Here is a 24,332-nt window from a genome sequence, read left to right as displayed (position 1 = left end):
GAGGTGATGGCCTGAGGCTGAACAAACTCAGCTGATTGGGCCAGGTTCCTGAGGAGTAGGAAGTGGCTCCAGGATAGAACCCTGTGTCCTCTGAGCTCCCCACCCCCCACAGGCCTGTATGGAGCTGCCTGGGTTGGAGCTAGGGGTGTCTGAGTGCTTCAGCTCTAACATGTAGCATCCTAACATGTAGCTCTAACATCCCTAAGAGGCTGGTGAGATTTTCTGTCCCTGGGAGAGGAAGGCCCCACTCTTGGACTTGAAACAGGCTCCTTGGGCTTTATCCACATGCCACTTTGGTGTCCACACCCTGCCCATATTTCCATGGTCCCGGTCCCTTCCCTGCTAGCTCTTGTAGCCTCTCCTTGGTCCCAGGGCCTCCACTGACCCTCTGCGCTCCCTGGTCTGGGACCCTAAAGGTGGCTGCCAAAAGGGACGGATACGTGCTTCCTGGACGAAGCAGCCTTGTCGCTGGGTCAGTGCCCTGGGTGGGAAGCCTTTGCCTGGTGCCTCACCCTCCTCTGACATCATTGGTTCTTGCCTCTTTGGCAAGATTGCCCCGATTGGCTTCTCTTTAAAATGGGAACAACCGACTGATACTACCTTCCCCCCTGTGGTCCTGGTGGGGCAGAGAGATCCCAGATGGCAAATGGTCTGTAACTCGTGGGTGTGTGTGCACGCAAGGGATGTCTGTCATCTCTATGGTCACCACAGTTGGCAGTGAGTTGCACCTTGCTCGAGAGCACAAACTTGGCCCCCAAGGCTCTGAGATCAAATGACCAAAGGGTGCAAATTCCTGCCCCCTTTTCCCAAGAAAGAAAAATAGCTCAAAATAAAACCTGGGGCAGACAGAACATTCTTAGGTTTCATTCCCAAGTAACAAACATTAGCAAAGCTGGCTGAGCGTTTCCAATCTCATCTCACTCGCATCTGGCCTCTGCTCTGCCCCAGCCCCTCTTCTCAACAGGCTCCCCAGGGCTTCTGCTCCATCAGCCCAGGGCTGTGGAGGGGAGAGAGGAGGGGCCGCCCTATAGACACATTCCAGATAACAAGCCATGCATTCCAGCTCTGGTCCAGGAGCTGATCGGCAGAGGGGAAGGTGGAAATGAAGACAGGGCTAACCTGGCCCAAGCTCATCTCCACACCCCCACGGCCAGCATGGCAGTGCCCCATCGAGCTCTGTGTGATCTCTGGGCAGCAGCGCCTGTTGCCTTTGGCAGAGAGAGGATTATCGCTTGCAGAAGAGACACTGGCCTCCTGCTTTGCAGCTCCCCAGGATCGAGGCCAGTAGGAGGGGTGCCGCACTTAGCACTTATGAAACAAGGGAGGGTCCCCTGCAGCTTAGCAGTGGTGGCGTTGCTCGGGGGCCCCACCTAGAGGTCCATGGTGGGTGGAGGACTTGGATGGAGCATGGGTGTTGGGAGCTAGCAAACCGGACATGACTGCAGCACAGAGAAGCTGGGTGGGAGCGGTTTAGGGGCTCCCTGGGGCAGGGAGAAGAGATCCTGGCAGAGCTGTGGGCTCCCCTCTCCCGCAGGCTGGAAGAAGGGCCCACGGAGACCGTGAACACCCTGACTATGCGTGCTGGCGCGCATGTGTGTGCAGGGCATGCCTGTGTGCAGGGCATGTGGTATCTCATTACTAGAAGAAAAAAGAATGGAAGCCCCTGTCCATCCTTCCAGGCCATCAGAAGGACAGTTGTATGGAGCCTGGTCAGTTCTGACCTCTTGTCAGCCCTGAAGTCAGAGGTCTCTGGAGACATAGGTCAAGCCCTGAAAGTAAGGGGTTATGTTTTGCTCTGCCTGCCAGAGTGGTTCAGCTAGGCTCCTCACTCATTATCCCTATTTACTGAGACATGCTAACGCCCCCTTTCCCACTGTGCCTTGGGAGAGGAACCGATTGGCTGCTCCCTTCAGTCAGCGGTCACTGTTCCCAGCACCACCCGCCCCCCCCACTCTCCCCCGCCCACCTGCCAGGCCCCCATCATCTCCTCCCCGGTGGTAAACCCCTGGCTATCTGGGCCTCAGGGTTGAGTTTGCTCCATGCCGGGCCTGGGACCCCTCCATCCTCCCCGGGTCTTTTACCTTCCAAAGAATTTGCTCTTTAAAAGTGCATTTTGGGGGGGGGGGTTCAATATCTAGATAGTCAAAAAGCACCGGGGCCAAAGGTCGAGCTACACTGATGGCTGGAAGGGAGCTGAAAGTAGAAAGTAACTTGTAAAATCACTGAGCATCTATAGCAGAGAAAGAATACCAAGAAGTGGTCTGGCTCAAAAAGTAGATTCTTCCTATTACACAAAGAATGCAAACACATTGTGGAAAACCCAGAATATCCAGCAAACAAAAATAAGCACAAAATCCCCACGATCCCCACCAGAGTCTTCTGATTATATGTCTTACCCGGAGCAAACCGGGACATCTCCAAATATAATCTTTCCGGTCACGTACTCGGGGATATGTGTATATATTACAAAATGGGATTGTCTTGTACACACTTATGTAAATGGCGCTGGTTTCCTTCAAATAGTATACCATTTTCCCAAGTACATGGGTACTTTCCTGAAACACCATGGAGGAGACCCAAAGCCCCAGCAGGCCATGCAGACACCAGGCCCTCCCTGGTCTAAGGCTGCCCAGGTCTTAGTGTTTGAGGGACTCCGCTGAGGCCACCTATGCCTCAGGCTCGGGGGGGAGGTGAATCCTTGCCATGGCCTCACTGCACTCAGCCCCTTTGGAACATGCCTGCCCAGTTAGCACATTTCCAACACAGAGCAGGAGCCTAAAGATCCAGAGTCTCGGAAACCACTCAGTTTGCCTCAGGAGGGTCGGCGCCTCCAGGCCCCACAAAGCACAGCCCTCAGTGTCCCTCTGGCTCAGGCTCTGGCCCCAACCAGGAGCTACTGAAAGGAAGGGACAGATCCCGTGATCAGAAAGGTCCAAAGGGCCTTGGCCTTCCCAAGTGCTGAGGAAGTTGGGAGGGGGCTCAGGATCCTGAGAACCTGGTAGATGGCATCCATCAAGGAGAGGCTCTCAGTGTTCAGGCTCGGGCCATGGGCATGGGCGCCTCGTTCTGTGCGTTTGTTTCTGGATCCACCTATAGTTTATTCTGTCTCTCCCCTGCCTCCTTTCTCCCTCTCCTCTCCCCTTGCTGTCTTTCCTGCTGCTGCTGCAGGTCAGGATGGAGAACAAAGCCATGTACCTGCACACTGTGAGCGACCGTGACACCGGCTCCATCTTTGAGGAACCCTTTGACGGCAGGAGCCTGTCCAAGTTGAACCTGTGTGAGGACGGTGAGTGCCCCTGGCTCGGTCTTGCGGTGCAAGCCCTGCCCTGCCTCCCCACCCAACCTTGGTATTTCCCCAGGGCAGTGGTGACCTCCTGTCGAATACTTCCTATGTGAACTTCACATTTTGAAATGTCTTATTCATGCATCTCAACAAATCTGAGTGACCTGCAACATGCATATCCATCTCACAGATGAGCTAGTGGAGGCTGAGAAAGTATTAAGGATCCTACAGCTCATCAGGCATAGAGTTGTTCCAAAACCGAGTCTCCTGACTCCCAGGACAGGCCTTCTGCCTCTCTGCCTTCCTCTCCTCTGAGTGAATGAGGCTGGGGTCAGGCAAAGGCATCTGAACCAATGAGCCCAGACCCTCTCAGGTGAGGAGACTCCGATCCATTTCCCGAAGCATTTGCGAGGAGAGAACATACCTCTTCAAGGTGCTTATCCTTCCCCTGGGTCTGAGACCCCAGCCCATGCCACAGGAAGGAGTTCTCTATCCCAGTGACCCAGAGGGCTCTGCACCTTTGGGAACTGGTTATTTGCTAAAACTGGGAATTCAACTGATGCTTCCTCCAAAGGAGCCCAGAGCACCTTATCAACAGACTGAATCCTGTGTGTCCAGGCCAGAGCTTGACACTTAGTGGGTGCTTAATAAATGCTTGCTACGTGAGTGAATATACTCTGGTTTGCAGTGAGCATAGGCGAGGAGAGCATTGTCCCCACATCAAAGATGAGTAGAATGAAGTTTACCGAAGAGTCTCATAATGACTGATGGCCAATTAAGCAGAGACAGGCAGAAATTGAGTTCTGCAGAGAAAAGGAACCAGTGGGATATATACATACGTAAAGAGATTTATTGTGAGGAATTGGCTTACATGATTCTGGAGGCTGAGGAGTCCCACCATCTACGTCTTCAGGCTAGAGACCCAGGAAAGTGGGTGGTATAATTCAGTCTGAGTCAGAAGGCCCAAGAACCAGAGGAACCAATGGTGTTTGAGGGCTGGAGAAGATGAGATGCTATGTCCTAACTGTGCAGGCAGGCAGGAAGCAAAAAGCAAATTCCCCTGCCTTTTGCTCTATTCAGGCCCTCAGCTGACTAGATGAGGCCCCCTCCTACTGGGGAGGGCAATCTGCTTTACTGAGTCCACCAATTCAAATGCTGATCTCATCTAGAAACACCCAGAAATGATGTTCCACCTGGCACCCATGACCAGTCAAGCTGACAGAAATTCACTACCATGCAGCCCTTTATTCAAGGCTTTTCTCAAGCGCTGTGTTTTCTCTCTACTCTGCTTAGCTGCCTTGGTCTCAAAATTACTCAAAAAGGGAAATGCCTCCCCCTCATACTCTAACCGAGTCTTTCCTCCCACAAGGTGCTGAATGCCAGGAGGGAAATTGGGCAACTCAGAGAGGCAGGGATTGGGGACAGTCTCCCCAGGGAGAAGAGCCAAGATGTGGGCTCCTGACCACTAACCTCCCTCACCCTGCCGTACTAACTTGCTCACCATTGTAGCTCTTCCTTTAAATTCCAGTCAACGAACATATTTCGAAGACCTGTGATGTGTCAAGCTACGGGTTGGGTGCCAAGGATGCTCCAAAGAGAAATTAAACCATCCTTGCCCTCAGAGCACTGTGATCTCAGTGGAAGGGATCAGCTTGGGACAATTACACGTAACATAAAGCAGGCAAGAATACATGTGAGTTCGGTAGTCCCCTCTTATCCGTGGTTTTGCGTTCCATGGTTTGTTACCTGCAGCAGACTGTGGTCTGGAAACAGATGATCCTCCTTCTGACCTATTATCAGAAAGTCAGTCGTAGCCTAACACCACATTGCACTGCCTGGGTCATTCTTCTTGCTTCATCTCATCACAGAGCCATTGTATCACCTCACATCACAAGAAGGAGGGTGAGGACAGGACAGTAAGATGTTTTGAGAGAGAAAGAGACCACATTCACATAACTCATATTAGAATGCATTGTTATTTATGTAAATACAGTAAAACCTTGGATGGTGAGTAACTTATTCTGCACATATTATGCAAGATGAGCATGTGTGTCTAGTACATTTTAACTCGATAAACAAACTATGTCTTGTGATACAAGTAGTATGTGATGCCGAATGTCACATGATCACACTGAGCCAATGGTTCTTGAAATTCGCTTTGATATACAAGTGCTTTGGATTACAAGCATGTTTCTGGAACAAATTATGCTCCCAAAGCAAGGTTTTTCTGTATATCTATTATTAGTTATTCTTGTTAATCTCTTACTGTGCCTAATGTGTAAATTAAATTTTAGCCTGGTATGTATGTATAGGAAAAAAAGGTAGGACATGTAGGGTTCGTTACTACCCATGGTTTCAGGCATCCATGGAGGTCTGTGGACAAGCAGGCACGAATGTACTGAAGTCAGGAGAAGCCTTTCTGGAAAGGCTTTAAAGACTGAACACAATTTTGTCAGAGTAGGGTGGGAAAAGGCATCACCAGCTGGGTCACACCAAGCCAGGCCAGCGTTTCTGTTAGGTTACTGCCACCTGGGAGAGCCAGGTCACTGGCCAGTGCTCAGCACTTCCCCATCAGCAAAGGTCAGGCTGGCTTTCGTGTCGTTGATCCTGTCCTCTCCCTACCAGCCCCTTGGGAAAGAGGACTGGCTTAGCAAGAAAGAACTGGAGTACAGCGCTGTGGGGGAGCCTGGAAGACCAGCAGAGCTGGCCTAGGGGGCCGATAAGGGAAGGAAAGGGCAGGGGCTACAGGGCAGGGAGAGGCCTGGGGTGAGAAGTATCACCAGGCCATCGCACCCTCTTCCCCCATCTTGCTCTCCCTTTTTCTGAACCCCAGACTTAAAAAGATCTTTTGGACCAGAAGGGCTGAAAATAACAGTAATCTCAGCCACTGTGCTTTCCAGGCCCCCCAGCTGTGAGGAGATGTGACCAGAGGACAGCTTTTGAGCCCGGCTCCAAGAGTCCTCAGGGGTCACCTGAGGCCTGGCACCCCATGAGGTGTGGACAGAAGTGGAAAGATGTGGGGTTGAGGCCGCCTGACTGGGTCACATCCTTTTCTGGGCCTCAGTGTCTTCATCTGCCAAATGGGGGCAGACAGGAGAGGTTCTGTCCAGTTCTAAAATTCTGTGTGTAGAAACAGACCTGGTCATTGCATTCAGGGTGTGGCCCTTTGAAAATCTGAGTGCTGCCTTGAGCAAAGTCTACAAAGCATCCCGCCTCAGTGCGAGTGATAACCCAGGTGCTGACCATGGCCAAGTAGGCTGCCGACCTTCACCTTGACCCTGGGAGCACTTCTCTGCTGCTGAGAAGCTTGTTCTCCCACCTCCTTCTAGCGTTTGCTCAAATATCACTTTCCCCATTAGGCTTCCTGCCCCCCTGCACCTTCAGCCCCTTTCCCTGCTTCGCTATTTCCTTTTTCCCGTAACACACTATATCATTCTTATGTACTATGCTTATCATTTACTGTCTGTTCCTTGTGGGAAGACTATAGGCTGGACAAGGGCAGGCACCTCTGTTTTGTTCACTGAAGTCTCTCAAGCCTGGCACACCGTAGGTTCTCACTATTTATTGCAGGAATGAATGAATGAACGAATGAATGATTGGACACTGGGGTCCTCGAAAGCTCAAAGAGGCAAAACAAATGCATTCGAAGCCTGATTTCCATGTTGTCTGGGTCTTCCCCACTCTTCAATGACCAGCCCTCCAGGCACAGGGTGGTGGGGGCATGAGGGACCCAGAGAGACTGGAGTGTTCAGATGAAATCAGCCACCTGAGCTCGTGGATTTCTGGTTTGACTTTTCCCCCCTTCCCTTTCATTTCTAAGACGAAACCAGTGAGCTCTGACTTGGGGAAATTCAAGCCAGATTTGATCTGTTTCTCCAGGATTTTGCTCTTTGATCCTCATCTCTGGAGAGTGTAACCGGAGAGGGAGAGGAAGGGCGGTGGGGGAGAGGGAGGTTGCTGGGAAGGCAGAGGGTGGACAGAGATGGGGAAAGGGAGGGAGGCCTGAGCCGCGCAGGGGCCTAGAGTAGATTTAAACAGTAATGTCTGGTAGGCCTTGCAGGCGCTCCAAATCCCTTCCAGGGTTTCCCCCTTGAAGGAAAGATGGGGAGGAGAGGCGGTGGCTCCTCTTGGCCCTGGGGTTACTGGGATCTGGGGAAGCAAAGTTGCAAAAATGCAGCCCAGATATTAAGGTGTGACTCAGACTTTAATGTGGGTGGGACTTTAAAGACATTAGGGCGTAAACTGGTTATTTCAGGGCTGATGCACTGAACCCCCCCCCCCCCCCCAATTTGTTTTCTTTCCCCCCCCCCCGCCCTTTTCCCCCCCCCTCTTTCCCCGTCGCACGTGGGGGGGGGGGGGGGGGGGGGGGGGGCTGTTACCTGCCTAGGCTCCCCTGTCCCCTTCATAAGGGCCCATCTGGCCCAGTTCCTACGTGGTGCACCCATACATCCTTCAAGGCTCACGCCCTCACACCCTGCTCTGCGTCGGTCTTTGGGACCTCTCCCTTCTCTGCACCTCTCCTCAGGCCACGTCTCAGGACCCTGCCTCCTCCCTTGGGTCTGAGCTGTCAGCACCTCGTTGGGAGCCCCCCTGTTGGAGGGAAGGCCCCAAGGGTGGGCCAGCCTCCCCTCTGTGCCACCAGGGGGAATAGCATCGCTTTCAGCTGTGTTGCTAGAATTACATGAAAGGGCTAATTGCAGAATGCGACCTTCAGTGTCCTCCAGCCCAGCCTCCTGTGACCTCGATGACCACTTCCACCTCCCTCTGAATACCAAACGGGGGGGGGGGGGTGTGCAGCTGGACCTGCTTCCCCCTCTCCCCCCTCCCCTCCCTCCTCTCCCCTCTCACCTTCCCCGGTGCTGCCTTGCTTCTCTCGCCCGTGTAGCTGTAGGCCTCTCCCGTCTGGCGCCAGGAGGCGGAGGAGGCGGAGGAGGCGGAGGGCTGGGTGTGGGCCTGGCTCCTCCACGGCCCTTCCTGAGGGCCAGAGAGAGGTGTTAGTGTCAGAAAAATACTGTAGTCGTGCTCACCCCGCGGCCTCAGACACTCCACCACGCTCCAGCGTCATCCCGCGGCCGCAAATGGGAGGCTCGCAGAGGTAATGAGTTACACATGCTCTGGGCTGCGCCTGGACGCCTGCAGCCAGGCCGCTTGCTGAGTTTAGGGCCCAAGCCCCCCCCCCGCCCCATCCCCGCATTCCTAACCCATAAAATTAAATTATTCTCCTCGGGGAACCCCCTCATCTACCTTCTCATCAATCAGATCTCCCTGGTTCATCTTGGCACAGCTCAGGGCTGCCGGGCAGTGGCCCAAAGGCAGGGGCGGATTTCCTGGGAGGGTCTGGCTGGGACCTCACGGGAGGCTCACCCTCTACAGGTTGGAGAATCAGGCACCGGGGCAAGAGGAGAGCAGAGATATTAACCGGCACGGGGCTGCGGTGTTCTCAGCGTTCTGTGCCTGTTGAACAAGAACACAGAGCCAAGTGCTCCGTAAATCCGTGGTCACCGGGCAGCCAGGCTGGATCCTGGGTCTCTGTGGCCCAGTGGAATATCCCTCTGCAAGATGGGGAACAGCCTGGGAAGGTGACAAGAGCCTGGATGATTGCAGTTTGGCTGGTCTGGGCTCCCTGCAAGGGCGTCTGGTGTTTGCCACCCCTATTCTCAGTGGCCGCTGCTCACCCTGCACTCTGGCTCGCGGCGTCGGCCACTGGGGATGAGCCCGGCAGGAGGTGGGAGGACCCACGACAGGAAGGTTGGAGTATTTATTCCCCCAGGTCCTGTCTTCAGGGTCCACCTTGGGCTGCCTGTGTCCTTCCACCAAAGGTCACAGACCCTTATAAGCCACCCTCTCCACGTGGGTTTTCTCCCGCCAGATTCCAGCAACTGTTCCCCTCCTTGACCCTGGGGGCCCAGTGTGGTCACATCCAGGGGACACCACTCCAGCCTTTGGGGGCATTTCCCACCCTGGCCACACTTGGCATGTATTCCTTTATGAAATGCTGTAAAGTGTCTTATTTTGAGTGGGCCGTCTCTTTCTCTGGGGCCTCAACTTTCTAATCTTCAGTGTCCCCATCTGCAAAATGGGAATAATGTTACCTCACAAGATCTGTGGGAAAATCAGGTGCCACAGGCCACATAAAGCACCTTGTGCACAGTACACCCTTGATACACATTTCACCTCCCCGTCCTTTGGGGAGTCCCTTGTAAATCCTCGGGAAGTGAGGAAGAAGGAGAGCAAAGGACGAGGGCGTCAGGAGCAGCTGCTGTCAGCCCCCCCAACCCCAGGTCTCCTAAGAAACACCCACATCACTTCTCAGGAACGCTTGGCCGGGTGAGGATTTTAAGGCTGGTGCTTACCTTCTGCTAAAGGAAGCAGAGTTTTAGTTAGTGGGCTCCCTTATGAAGCCTAGATTTTCAAGGAAATCAAACAAAGTCTTTTAGTCGTATCCCCCAAATAGGGGAATCTGTAAAAAAGTGTTCTGGACCCTGAGGCCTGGTTCTGGATCAGTGGAATCTGTAAGAAATGTTCTGGGCCCTGGTTCCAGGCCATATGTGAATCTATCCATTCATTGTCCCTGGTGGAAGCTGGTGTCTTGTGGAGGGAAGAACTAGAGAAGCCCAGATGCCCCAACAGCTCCTTCCTACGTGGGGTGGGGTGTGGTGGGGGGGTGCACAAAAGGAGCCTCTGCTCCCTTCCGTCACTCAAGCCCCCAGCCCCTAAACCACGTCATGTTTCATGAGGCATTGCCCTCACCGTAAGGGCAGTGAGGACGGCTTTGAGGGAATAGCACTGACCTGACCACCGGCCCGGCACACTCTGGAGTGGGGGTGAAGGGGGGAGGTCTGTGGTAAAAGCTGGGTCACAAGTGGAAAGGGAGCTTCAGGAGAGGCCCTGAGCAGAGAGGTGATGAATCATGGCATGGCTATCCCTCATCACATCACCTGTTCCTTCCCACCCAAAGACCTTGCTCAGGTGGTTCCTGGCCTTCATTCCCTAGGTCATGCAGTCATTCATTTTTCTATCCTCATTTTTCAACAAGAAAGATGCTCTGCGGGCCCCCTGCAGGTGCTATGCACTGGCTATGTGCAGGGAGGGGTGCAAGGAGGCAGGAGACATGGCCCGGCCCTCTGTCATTTCATCATCACAGTGGTTAGTCTGTCCCCTTCTCTCTCCCTGCCCTCCCCACTGTAAACCAGCACAACGTCGGTCCACATGCAAAGCTTACTTACCTAGAGGTGATCGGGTAGGAAGGACATTCAGGGTTTGGATCATGCAGTTGGCACAGACTGTATCGAGCCTCATTGGCTCCAGGTGCCCTCTTCCAAACTTAACATCCTTACCAGTCTTGTCTTCTCCACTGTGGGGAGGGCATTGCATGGTGGCGGGACCACAGGCTCCGGAGCCAGGCATGCTAGGTTCGGACTCCAGCTCTGCTGCATGCGGAGAAATCCTGAACCAATTCTTAGCCTCAGCTTTCCCTCCCCTGTGCACTGAGATAATAGCCCCTGACTTAGGGTTATTGCAAGGGCTACCTGAGTTATTCCACGTTAAGTCCTTCTAACAGTGCCTGTTACATACAGAGCATTCCATCAGTGTTTGATCTTAGGATGACTATGTTTGCATCCCTTCCATTTGTCTGTTCCCAGCCTGAGGCCTGCCCATGGTACCCTAGTTCCTCCACATTCTCTATTTTCTTTTTAAAAAATTTGTTTTAATGTTTATTAATTTTTGAGAGGGGGGAGGGTCAGAGAGGGAGGAAGACACAGAATCCGAAGCGGGCTCCAGGCTCTGATCTGTCAGCACAGAGCCCAAAGCGGGGCTCAAACTCACAAACCTTGAGATCATGACTTGAGTCGAAGTCAGACACTTAACCCACGGAGCCCCCCAGGCGCCCCTCCACATTTTCTATTTTCAGTCTCCAGGACACAGAGTTTCATTCCTACCTTGTTCCCAAGTTTATCTGCTATTGATTCCTGGTGTCAAATAATAAGCAGTGTGACTGTGGCCCCCTGAGTCTAGAAGCCTGCCTTCTCTGTGTCTCTTTTCCAGCCCTTTGGCCTGGCTTCCTTGGTCACTTTCAGCCCTTCCGTTCACACTATGCTACAGCTGTGTGCACCTAAGTCCCTCTGGACCATAATCTCCCTGAGTGCAAATGCTGTCTGCCTTGGATTCAACTTAACATTCCCAATACCAGCACTGTGTCTTGCACATGGAAGGCACCTTTGCTTGTTGCACGAATGAACACATTCTTGTTCACCAAATCCTTAAGTACTAGGTGAAGGCTTGCCTAAAGACGTGAGTTTAAGACAAAAGAAACTATGACCTCATTCATCCAAAGATGACAGGTTTCATGGTGCTGCTGGCGCATACAGAAATAAAAGGTCATGATTCCTGCCCTCAAGGGGCTTCAATTTCCCTGAAGACACAGACAGGTAAGCCAATCCTACCGTATCATTTGATTTACGCTCTAATTGAATTGGATGCAAAGTGTCATTAGAGGGGAGAAGAAGGAGCCCTAAGTCTGCCTTGGGGAAGAAGGAAGGCCTCCTGCAGGGATAGACACTGGAGTGAAATACTGAAGGACAGACAGTAGTGTGCCTGTTAGAAAGGGCAGAGAAAGTTTTTCCAAGTCAAGGGACATAGCACAGAGCTCAGGTTGAGGAAAGAAAGTGGTGGGAGGTAATGAATGTTTGTTTTTTGAGCTCTGATAGGTCAGGCACTGTTATAAGAATTGGACAAGGGTAAGCTCATCTGATCCTTACATCAACCAGTAGGATGAGTCCCATTATTACAGCCAAGTGATATATGAGGAAACCAAGGCTCAGAGACCTGGTAACCTGCCCAGGATCACAGTCAGGAGAGATTGATGTCTTTGTTCACTGGGGCTGCTATAACAATACAGCCTGGGTGGCTTACAAACACATTTATTTCTCACAGTTCCAGAGACTAGAAGTCCAAGATCAAGGCACTGGCAGATTCCATGTCTGGTGAGGACCCTCTTCCTGGTTCATAGATGGCTGTCTTCTTACTGTCCTCACATGATGGAAGAGGAGAGGGAGCTCTCTGGGGTCTCTTCCATAAAAACACTGATCCCATTTACGAGGACCTCACGCTCATGACCTGATCACCTCCCAAAGGCTTTACCTCCAGTTCTCATCATGTTGGAGACTAGGCTCCAAAGAGAGGTAGGGGGGTACAAATATTCGATCTATGGCAATTGGAGTCAGGATTAACTGACTCCACAGCCCACACTCTTAATTATATTGAAGCTAAAGTCAAACCATGAAAAGTCTACTGTAGCATCCATAGGAATTTGGGTCTCTGGAGGCAATAGGAAGTCAGCAAAGTGTTTCAAAGCAGTGAAAGGATAAGGTCTGATTTCCATTGTAAAATGCTCACTCTGGCTGCAGTAGGACATTAGATTTTCCAGCAATTACCTCTTCTGAGCCATTTCAGTTGAGTGGGAGAGAAGCCAAAGTGTAGTGGATTAAGTCTGGCTTGAAAGAAAAGGTTAATACCCAACATAGGCTCTGTTTCTGAGGTGCCTTGGCTGTGAGGTTGGGGAAAGACTCAATGGGGTGGTAGAGGAGAATACTGGGTGGAGTCCAGTTAGGATAATCCAGGCATGCTGTGCCTCCAAAGAGGCAAAGGCAGTGGAGGAGGTGAGAGGCAATCCAGTTCTGAGGTGTGCCTTTAGGTTAGTAATGACAGACTGATGGTGTGTGAGAAATGAGATGAGGTCCAGAGAAGAGGCTCTGGTGAGCACCATGCTGAAAGGTCTAAGAGGTTGGGAGATAAGGAGGGACAGCAAAGGAGGCCGAGAAGGAACACCTAGTGAAAAAATAACCACAAGTTATTGAGCCCTGGAAATGCAATGAAGAGAAGTATGGCCAGCTGCACCCAGTGCCGCTCAAAGGTCAAATTGGGAGAGCACTGAGCATTGGCCATTGGACTGAGCCATTGGAGGCGTGTGCTGACCTGATGTATTAGTCAGCTCAGGCTGCATAACAAAATACCACAGGCTGCATGGCTTCAACAACAGGCATTTTTTTTCTCACAGTTTGGGGGCTGGAAGTCTAAGATCAAGGTATGGGCAGCGTTGATTCTTCCTGGAGCCTCTCTCCTTGGCTTGTAGTTGTCTGCCTTCTTCATGTGTCCTATCATGGTCTTTTCTCTGTGCCCATGCACCCCTAGTGTCTCTCTGTATGTCTACATTTCCTCCTCTTAAAAGGACACCAGTCAATGAGGCCTCTGGGTGTCTCAGTCAGTTAAGCATCCGACTTCGGCCCAGCTCATGATCTCATGGTCCATGAGTTCAAGCCCCATGTCGGGGTCTGTGATGCCAGCTCAGAGCCTGGAGCCTGCTTCAGATTCTATGTCTCCCTATCTCTCTATTTCTCCCCCACTCATGCTCTATCTCTCTCCATCTCCCCAAAATAAATAAAAGTTAAAAAAATTAAAAATAAAAAAGGACACCAGTCAAATTGGATTGGGGCCCAAGCAAACAGCCTCATTTTTAATGTAATCACCTCTTGAAAGACCTCCAAATACAGTCACCTTATGAGACAGTGGGGGTTAGGGTTTCAACACAGGAATTTGGGAAGGACACCATTCAGCCCATAACACCTAGCAAGAGCAATTTCAGTGACATTGGATGGGGAGGATGAACTGGGTAGATTCAGGAGAGAACAGGAGGAGAAGTAATTGGATTCAGTGGGTCTTCAAGAAGTTCTGCTCTATAAGAGGACAGAGAAATGGAAGGGAATGGAGGTCAAGAAAGATTTTTTTATTTTAAGATGGAAAAAATAGTATCATTTATGCTGATGGAGTGATTCTGTGCAGAGGGAAACATTGGCTAAAGTAGAAGTGCTGGAATTCTGTCCTTGGGTAAGTAAGAGAAGGAATCTGATATGAGTCAGGGGTGTTGGCTTGGGCGAGAGCCCAAGACAGTTCGACTACAGCGACAAAAGGGAAGGTAGAGTGCTACGGCCTGGACGCGGTCCGTGGTTACGTTGTGGAGGGAGTTTAAGGAAGCTCCCTCCTCATTGCTTCTGTTTTCTCAACTAGGAAACCAAAAGTGAAGGTGGAGGAGAAGATATGAGACAGGCCTCTGGGGATGAGTGTGCGGATGGCCCAGGAATAGGTGGCAAGCCCACTGGATGGCACCAGGGCCCACTGGTGTCTGGCAGTCGTGAGCTTACTGACAGGGTGGCATGGTTTTCCGTTTCGGGCTCTGCTCAGCTATGTGGATGGAAGCATAGAGTTGCAGAGTTAGCTCTAACCAGGTTGAGTTTCACCAATGTGAAGGCGCCAGAGAGGGGCAAGGCAATTGAGGGTATGTCTAGAAAGTGGATAATGCAAATCATGAAATATAAGTGGGTAAAGGGGGGAAGGAAGGACTGAGGGGGGAGATGAGGGAAAGGCAGTAGGGGCCACAGTTTGTAGGTCTTGGTGAAGTCAGGGAGTGCCGGGGTCAGAACTCTTGAGGAAGTGCCTCTGGAGGACAGGAGAGGTGGTGATAATGTGGGACGTTTGAAGTGGGGATTGAGAAAGAGTTTCGATCATTGGTAAAGCCAATAGAAATGTAATGTGAGCCACATATGCAATTTTAAACTTTCTAGTAGCCACACGGAAAGGTGGAGACACAGATGAAACTAATTTAAATACAGTAATATGTTTTATTTGCTCTAATATATCCAAAATATTATCATTTTGATATGTAATCCCTATAAAAAAAAACAGTTGGAAGATTTATATATTTTTTTTCTCATGCTGAAGGCTTCAAAATCCAGTGTGTGTTTTGCATTTCAAGCCCAGCTCAGTGTGGCCCAGCCACATTTCAAGTCAGGGCGGAGGTTGAAATCAAGAGAGGAAAGGAGGTCAGGAGGAGTTTGAAACGGGGATTGAGAGAATGAGAGTGAGCTCAGAGAGGGGAAGGGTGAGCAGATGTCCCTTAGCAACAAGAAGTGTGCAGTCGTGATGTGAGCATCCAAGATGGGGAAGGGAGAAGAGAGAGAGAATGTTCTGGAAATAGCAACAAGGAGCAAAGAAAAACATGTACTGTGCTGTTAGGCCACTTGTATGAGAATGGAAGACTGAGAGCCACACTTGGGAAGATAACAAACCTGGAAACAGGTTTCAATTAAAACAAGAAAGTAAAAGAAATGTTCAGAGCAGAGGCTGAGAAAATAAGGGACTTTTCTACATGACTGGCTGGGAAGTCCAGGGGCTATACAGTGGAACAGTTTCAGTAATTTGGGGAATGAAATGGCCAAAGGGGCATAAACAAGGCTGTTTGGGGATTTTCATGGGTGGTGGGGAGTCCTGAGGGTTCTGTGGCTTCTGTGGGGCTGACAGAAGCCGGGACCCAGGATGCAGGGAGATTGGTCATGTTGGTTTCAGGGCAGAAACTGATGGTGAGGCTGTGTTTGCAGAAGAGGTCTCACCAGGAGCACACAAAGTCCTGGGGCAACCTCTCTGCCCACCACAGTGGTGTGTGGACAAGGAAGGGGGACCTTGTCCTGCAGCACTAGGAGCTAGGGAGTTCATTTTGGCTCCTGTGGAGACAAAGTAACCAGGGGAGGCCAAGGGAGGTGGTGGGCCAGTATCAGCCTTGTGAGAAGTGATTATAACAAGGAGGTAATAAGATAGCTCCCCTTGGGTGAGCATGTGACACAGGCAGGTATGTGCTCAGGGCCCAATATATTGTCTCCATTCGACCTCAATATGTATTATTATCCCCACTTTATGGATGAGAAGGTGAAGTCTTAGGTGAAGTAAATTGCCCAAGGTCACCAAGCCAGTCAGAGGCGGAGCCTAGCCCTTCTAATATGCCTGCCCTTCTAGTCCCTAAACCCACCCCTCCTGCTGCTCACCCCGTTCCCCCCTGGGGGGCCAGGCTTTGGGCTCAGCACACCACCCCCTCCCAATACAATCAAGAGCCGTGCTGGTGGCAGTGAGAGCTGTGAGCGTGGATTCTTGGAGTTTAAGGTTTCAGAGGTGGAGACTTTCTGGGTGATGACGAAGCCAGGGTGGGGCCGTGGGAATAAATGGCTGCAGTGCAGGAGACACATGGAATGAATTACTCTAAGAGGTGATGCTGGCAGGAAATAGATATAAATGCAAATAGGCTTGGACAAGAGCACAGTGACAGGGTCTTAAATGGCTTCAGAGGAAGCCTGGGACACTAACCTCGGGCCGGGCCGCACTTCAGGTCAGAGAATGCCCCGCCCTCCCCAGCAGCCCCTGCTCCCACTATCCCCTGGGACTTCTGGCCTGAAGTCTAACCTCTATATGCAGAGTTCAGCCATGGGGTTTGGAAGATACAAACACAGCTGTTGAGGACAGGGCCCAGCCAAGCAGGGCCAACCTGGCCCCCACCCTGCAGGCGTGGTTGCTGGTTAACGTAATGCTCACAGAGCTGATGGGGGCGAGTGATGGTCCCAGGCTTATGCACAGTGCCTTAGGCCTGTCTGCTGTAGTGCCTTCCCACTTCCTGCTGTCTGGCTTGAGAGCAGATTCAAGTCAAGAAACCCAAGATGTTCAGAGTGCCCACGCAGAAGCCTTGTCTTTAGAAAAGTCCTGTTAAGGGAGGAGGCTGTGGGGGGCAGGGGGGCTGACTGCTGGCCTCTCCTGACACCTCTCTGTGGGTGAGTTTCTATCATCCACCTGTCACCTTGGAGGAGAGCACAGGGAATCTAACTGATGGAGGAAAGACTAGGAAAATAGAACAGACTAGAGACCCCGGGGGACAGATGGCAGTAATCAGATCGGGAGGGGCAGATTGAAGAGAATTGCTGAGGGCAAGGGGAAACTGAAGACAAGTTTTCCCAATGAAGGCCATAACCGCCCCCCCACTTCAGTTTGCAGGAATGATCTTGGTTTATGCCCACTGTTTCTGCATAATGACTAATAGAGCACAATTCATTCTTAAAAGTGTCTCTGTTTGAAGGTGATCTTATGGTTTGTCAATAAATAAAAGTGAGCCTGACCTTGTCCCCCGTACCTGGTGACTTATATCTTGGCATCTTGGCTCTCCAGTCCTGTTTGACTTTACTATACTCTGCCAAATGTGGGAATTCACTTCTTCCTTCCAGAGTTATGATGCCCCCACCCCGACCTTAGGGCATCTATTAAGATGTAAGTGTGGGGCACCTGGGTGACTCATTCAGTTAAGCACCTGACTCTTGGTTTTGGCTCAGGTCATGATCTCACGGTTCGTGAGTTCGAACCCCACGTCAGGCTCTGTGCTGGTAGTGTGGAGCCTGCTTGGCATTCTCTCTCTCTCTCTCTCTCTCTCTCTCTCTCTCTCCCTCTCTCTCTCTGCCCCTCCCCCACTCCCACTGTCTCCGTCTCTCTCAAAACAAATAAATAAACTTTAGAAAAAAAGTAAGTGTAACATTTTAAGTATGTTAGGCATTTCCAGGGGCCCAGGGGGAGTTGCCTTTACCATGTGGGCTTATACTGGGGATCCCTGAAGGGTATTAACAGATTAAAGATAAGAAGGGTGCTGTCTTGCCAGCGAGTGGATGTGGATGTGAGAAGAACCTGTCTGCCTGCCTTGCAGATGCCCAGGGCAGCCTCTGGGACCTTTGACTTACTGAGTGTGCCCTTTCCCTGACCTCTGCCCATGGGTCTCCTGGTAAAGGAGTTCTGTTTTGTGGTCAGCAATAATTTAAAAAAAAAAAAAAAAAAAAGGTTGTTCTCACTACTCTATTTGTAGATAAGTTTTCAAAGCTCCAAAGTGTTGCTTGTTGCTAGCTTAGATCTGAGATTCTAGGAGGTGAGAAACCTTTTTTTGAGGGGCAAAATTCCACCACCAAAGGAAACTCAGAAACAGAATGGCAGCTGGATACCACAGTAAACTAAGTGGTTAGGGGAAGATTCCTACCCCAAGCTCCCGGGCTGCACTTCCTGTCTTGGGGTAAAGCTGACATAAGACAAACAGCCATGCGGTTGTCCTCTGGGTGTCCCCAGAGCGGTACCCTCCAGCAAGCTCTTGTCATTGGTCTTGGCCCTGGCTGGCTGAGGGAGAGAGAACTGCCCTTTTCACGGGTGGACTCAATGGTCATGCACACGGGGCCTGGGAATCAGCGGTCTTAGCCGCTTGTTCAAGGAGTGGTTGCTGAATGAATGGATAAAACTGTCCTTAGGTTCCCTCCCCTGACATCCCCGTTCTGCACACCCAGACCCCAACTCTGGACCCTTTCTGCAAGGCTAAAACATCCCAGCCCTGCCACTTTGGGTAAATCACCTAACTTATCCTCTCTGAGACTCAGCTTTATCATCTATAAAATAGAAGTAATAATACCTATCTTCGTGATTGTTGTTGTGCTTAGAATTATCGAAGTGCTCAGCCCAGAATAGGTGCTTGGGAAGTGGCAGCTGCTATTCTGTTGTATCCCACTGTTGGCTCCAGAGCAATTTTATTTTATTTTATTTTTTCGGTATATGAAGTTTATTGTCAAATTGGTTTCCATACAACACCCAGTGCTCATCCCAAAAGGTACCCTCCTTAATACCCATCACCCACCCCCCCTACCTCCCACCCCCCCCATCAACCCTCAGTTTGTTCTCAGTTTTTAAGAGTCTCTTATGCTTTGGCTCTCTTCCACTCTAACCTTTTTTTTTTTTTCCTTCCCCTCCCCCATGGGTTTCTGTTAAGTTTCTCAGGATCCACATAAGAGTGAAACCATATGGTATCTGTCTTTCTCTGTATGGCTTATTTCACTTAGCATCACACTCTCCAGTTCCATCCACGTTGCTACAAAGGGCCATATTTCATTCTTTCTCATTGCCATGTAGTACTCCATTTCTTTATCCATTCATCAGTTGATGGACGTTTAGGCTCTTTCCATAGTTTGGCTATTGTTGAAAGTGCTGCTATAAACATTGAGGTACAAGTGCCCCTATGCATCAGTACTCCTGTATCCCTTGGGTAAATTCCTAGCAGTGCTATTGCTGGGTCATAGGGTAGGTCTATTTTTAATTTTTTGAGGAACCTCCATACTGTTTTCCAGAGTGGCTGCACCAGTTTGCATTCCCACCAACATCCAGAGCAATTTTAAAATGTAGGATTTATTCTTATTCATGTGTGGTGAGGCCAACAGGTCAGGGAAGGAGTGTCATTGAAAAGATTGTTACACCACTGCCTGCCAAGGATTGGGATTTGTGGGTCAGGCAGTGTGTGCAAGCTTGGAGTGCAATAGTTTGAATGATTTCAGCGGATTCTGGGACCTAGGGCTGTCCCTAGTTGTCCGGTACCTGGTGACAGGGCAGATGGATAGTGGCCTAGAGGGAGAAAGTGACAAAGGAGGTGGTTGTAGGATGGGCTGTCGATGGGGTGGTCTGCACACGAAAGACTCGCTTACGGGCAAGTTTCTTTATTTGGGCTATCCCTGGGAGGGGACTCTCCAGAGTCAGTGCCCCCAGAGGGGCACTTCCCTGAGATGTGAAGCATCAAATCAGAAGCTAGAAAACATGGTTGTTACAAAAGCCTAAATGATGGTTTGGCATACCCAGTAAATTTGCATTTAGTTTATTAGGCTCATTTAACCACAAACAGCCAACAGGTGTTAATTGAGCACCTACTACATGCCAGGACCCGTGGGATACAGACCCTGCCCTGTGGGAGCTGACCCTCACAATTTCCCAACAAAGCTCTATGCACGATAACTGTCGTTGCTTCCGGGCCTTACCAGGTGGCAAAGCTTCAGTGGATCTGAGGTCCATCGTCTTCACTCAGATCCACTGAACTCTCTTCTGTGGCTCAGCCAGCTCTGCTTTCTGCCAGAGACCACAGAGCTGGAGGCCTCTGAGCCCGCAGGCTTCGGGGACCAGCTCAGTCCCGCACGGGTGGCATGGGTTGGGATCTTAGCCTTCCTCTTTGAAACCAGACACCCAGATGGCCCTCCCAACTCAACGAGGGGAGCTGAGGCAAGGAGACAGGGGATGTTAAGTTTATCCATTCCTGCCCTGAGGCTAGACCAATGCCCCAGACAGAGGCAACCAGAAAATGGGAGGAAGGTTCCACTAGTGGCCTGGGAAGAGTAGTGGTTCAAAACTGAACATAGCCAAGCCCTGGCTTCTGCATTGCAAACACATCATCAGATGATGTATTTCCTTTGACAAGGGGCCAGGGAAAGAACTGGGAATCTTTTCGAGAGGGACCCAGGGCCACTCTGCAGGAGTGTCTTTGGGCCTGAATTTAGGCAGAACCCCAAGCCTGCTGTCGTTTGAGTGTCTGCATTGACAGCATTTCTTCTAAACCATGCACTGCCTGTGTTGGGCCAGAGTGTAGGCATCTTCTACAAGCCCAGGATTCGCTTCTTCTTCCTGGGGGCTCCATGGCCCCTCCCTTCCTCCTGGGTCTCCATGACCCACCAGCTCACCTTCTTTGCCCTCGTCTCCCCTCCCACCTGGCTTTCTCTCTCCATTCCTCAGCCCAGCTGCAAAATAATATGCACACCAGCCAGAGTCCCTTCCTCCTCCCACTTTCCTCCGGCTGAAAATAAGCACACAAGCCCTTGATTGTTTTCAAGAATTTTTATGCACAGTTACTTGGGAAATAGATAGGGACTGAGAAGAATAACAAATACTGCAGGCATGTTACAAAATGACAAGATATCTCTAGAAGTTCCAGAAGAAACTGTCCTAGATCGTCACAACATCTAAACCAAATTAGCTCTGGCCACCATGCCTTCCACCCTGCTCCCTTTCCTAGAAATGGACATGAAAGTGTCAGAGTCATCTGATCATGCAAAAGACCATAGTCTCCTTGGCCTGCGACCCTCACTGGGTCATCTGCCTCGGAGACTCATGTCTGTGGCTCAACCAGACACAGGTAACTAGTGTTCCATGTACCGCATCTGGTGCCTCCTAGACTGAGGTCAGATGAAACCAAAGGTTCAGTGTCTCTGCCCCACACCCTCCTCTTCCCTTTGATGAGGGAAAGTAAACAGTGGTGCTCATTAAAGCCAGAAAGGGGGCACCTGGGTGGCTCAGTCGGCTGAGCGTCCAACTTTGGCTCAGGTCATGATCTCGCAGTTTGTGAGTTTGAGCCCTGCATCGGGCTCTGTGCTGACAGCTCAGAGCCTGGAGCCTGCTTCGGATTCTGTGTCTCCCTCTCTCTCTGCCTCTCCCCTGCTCATGCTCTGTCTCTCCCTCTCTCTCAAAAATAAATAAACATAAACAAAAAAATAATAAAGCCAGAAAGGGAGGGCAGCTTCAAAGACAGAGGTTATTTGGGGCTGCCTATTACAATGAACAATGTGAGTGGTGAGTAAGCAGAGTGGGGATGATGAAGTCAGTCTTGGGTGGTTTTAACAAGATCCTTGGATAAGATGAGCTCTGTGGTCCCTCGCAGCAATAGAACCTTATTTCCACCTGCTATTTATAAGCTGCGGGACCAAAGCTAACACATGGAAAAGGACCATTTGTCGCTGGTAAAACTGAAGTAGGTAAACATGCCATGACCACATCCTGTTTTCTATGTTGTGTAGACCCCCGTTCTTCAGAAATAAATACATACTCATTTTTATCAATTTGTATTTGTTTAAGTGGGAGGAAAATAAGTTTAAGCAGCTAACTCCCAAATGCTCCAAAATTATGATTAAGAATCTGAAAAATTGTTTTTTCAAAGAAAAAAGGCTGCACTAATAAAGGGAGTAGCTGAGACTTTCTTCCCGTGGTTTCACAGTTAACAGGAGACAGGGGCAGGCTTTGGACCTCCCTCGACAGAGCCCCAAACTCGTGCTTTCCTCCAGTGAGAGCATGTGGAAACAGGGAATCAGAATTTCCAAGGCTCTCACTGTAGTGTGGCCCTGACACTGGGAACTGACTTGTGGTGCATCCTCAGCTCAGCTCTCTGGGGTTGAGTGACTGGCAGACAACCTTTCCTTTTCTGTTCTTTAACCCTGTTCCCACGCACCTCTCCACCCTCTACAGACAGCACTTTAGCAAAAAACTCTTTAGGGGGTACTCTTGTCCCATGATTAAAAGGAACCCTTCACAATTTAACCTGCAAATGATAAAGTTGTTTGAGACAACCCCGTGTGAATGTGTCTTATTAAAAAGAAATCAAAATAAAAAAATAATAAAGTAAGCTCTTATAATAGTAAGGCTTTTCACTGATTTTCCAAGAATGTGTCTTCACATTCTCTTTTGATATGACAAATGCCTTTCTCCAGAACTGTGTATTTCTGTGCCATGGATGTATCATTTCGTCTTGAATCAGAATCAGAACGTCCAGGGGTGGGGATCAAGCCTCAGGATGGGTAAAAAGTTCCACTCATGATTATGCTACTCAGCCGGGATTAGTGTCAGTTCAGTTCCAAGGAATTGCTCCCACATTATACCTACATGGGCACTAAGTGGCAATCCGAAGCCACGGATGAGCAAGGAAAGCCAAGATTTTGTGGAACTTTTCAGACCAAAATTTGGCTCAAAAATATGTTTTCACAGCCGACAGAAACGATCAACTATTTGCATAAGACAAACGTAACAGAGGATCTTCGCAGCAAAAAATAAATACCTTACACACGTCTTCGTTCCTGCAAGGAATCTTATAGTGGTTCTGCCGTGTGCTGGTTGATGGGTAGACAGCAGTCAGTGAGGCATACCTTGCCCTCAGGGGTCTTCTTAGACAAAGTGGCAGACAGAGGGGTAGGTAGACCATTGTGAATAATAAGGTTAGTGCTAGAGATGGGTGCAAGGTTCTGACACGCTTCTTTCAGTGGCACCTAATCCCTAACGTGCTACCTTCTAGAATATTTTTAATGGTGAACATCTAAAAAGTTTGGTTTTGCTTCCCTGTAGATGAAATCAAGTTTTTCTTGCAATTTGCTGTTGTGTTGTGATTTCGCTGCTTCTCCTGAAGTCAACTGTTGCTCAGAATGTGTCTCTATATCGTGTAGTCATACTCAAGAGGACTCTAAGTGATACACAAATATAAATTTGTTATTGTAATGGCCAGGTATTTATTTTAATGTGTAAGAGGAAGATAACTGATTTTCCACTTACACTGATATAAAATTTCCTTCTCAAAGAAGTTAAAGTTTTAAGAAAATGGAGCGACAAATTCTCGGCCATGGCAAACTTCTGCAGGCTACACGCAGATGGAATATCTTGAGGGAGGGTAACCATCCATTTACTTCCAGCCAATCAGGAAACCATAGGCCCATGCTGAGATGAACAACGTCTTCCAGCCTGGCATTCAGGGGCCTTCTCTGCAAGTCACGTTGCATTTTTCTTTTTCTTTTTTTTTTTTAGTTTCCATTTGTACCCTTGGAGCCACTATCCTTGCCCTCCCCAAGCTTCCTTCTCTTGGCTTTCTGATCTCCTGAGAAGCCACCCTCAGTTTGTGGAGGCCACTACAAGATGGAGAAAACTTTCCCTTGATTCTTCTAGATCTTGGAAGCGTTTTCTGTTTGTTTGTTTTGCGTGTGTGCCATTCTCTCCCTTGATCTGGTCTTGTGTGTGACCATGTCTGCAAACAACAACTATGTTTAATAACTAACAGCTTTGCCTGGTGCTTTCTTCATAACTGTTCTCACATGGAGGAAGAAGTTTTTCTTCTTAAAGTCATAGTTTTCAAATTTAGAATAGCTGTAAATCAGAGGATGATGCTGAAGGGAGAGATAACGGATTGTGGCTCATCTAGAAAGGCCTGCCCTTGTAAGCCTTGCTGAGTTGCTGCCTCCTTCATGCAGACTCTGGGACCTCTTCCCGGACACAGAATGAATCACCAGCTTTGCAATGCAACATTTTACTTGTGCTATCTCTCTCGTACATACCTGTTTCATTCACACCTGTGTAAATTGTCTCTTTATGTGTCTTCTTCCCCTCAGATGTGAGCATCTGAAGAGCCATGGCCATATTTTAACTTCTCATTCAACAATTATTTTGAATGCCTACTACATGCCAGCCACTGGTCGGAGAACTGGGAAGTTGGAGGTGAACAAGGCTGACACTGTCTCTCCCTCATGCAGCTTGTTGCCTTTGCCTTTGACAATGTCTGTCATAAGTGTATTAGCTACCTTTTGCTGCATAACAA

The 24,332-nt window shown here is 49.9% G+C and overlaps 1 protein-coding gene across 2 annotated transcripts in view; it reads left to right on the top strand.

Annotated features, from left to right (window-relative positions):
* Positions 1 to 24,332, top strand: part of SCARA5 (scavenger receptor class A member 5) — a 126,812-nt gene that overhangs the window by 1,795 nt on the left and 100,685 nt on the right. For both annotated transcript variants that reach the window (XM_040465110.1, XM_040465180.1), the window contains exon 2: positions 3,169 to 3,286. In XM_040465110.1, the coding sequence (XP_040321044.1) occupies positions 3,175 to 3,286 (112 nt within the window). In that variant the 5' untranslated portion in view covers positions 3,169 to 3,174. The remainder of the gene's footprint in view (positions 1 to 3,168; positions 3,287 to 24,332) is intronic.

Source organism: Herpailurus yagouaroundi, unplaced genomic scaffold, assembly GCF_014898765.1.
Source record: "Herpailurus yagouaroundi ecotype Mexico unplaced genomic scaffold, PumYag 28, whole genome shotgun sequence".
In the NCBI taxonomy this organism is placed as follows: Eukaryota; Metazoa; Chordata; class Mammalia; order Carnivora; family Felidae; genus Herpailurus; species Herpailurus yagouaroundi.
The sequence above is the reverse complement of the archived record's forward strand: the minus strand, read 5'-3'. Positions and strand labels throughout refer to the sequence as shown.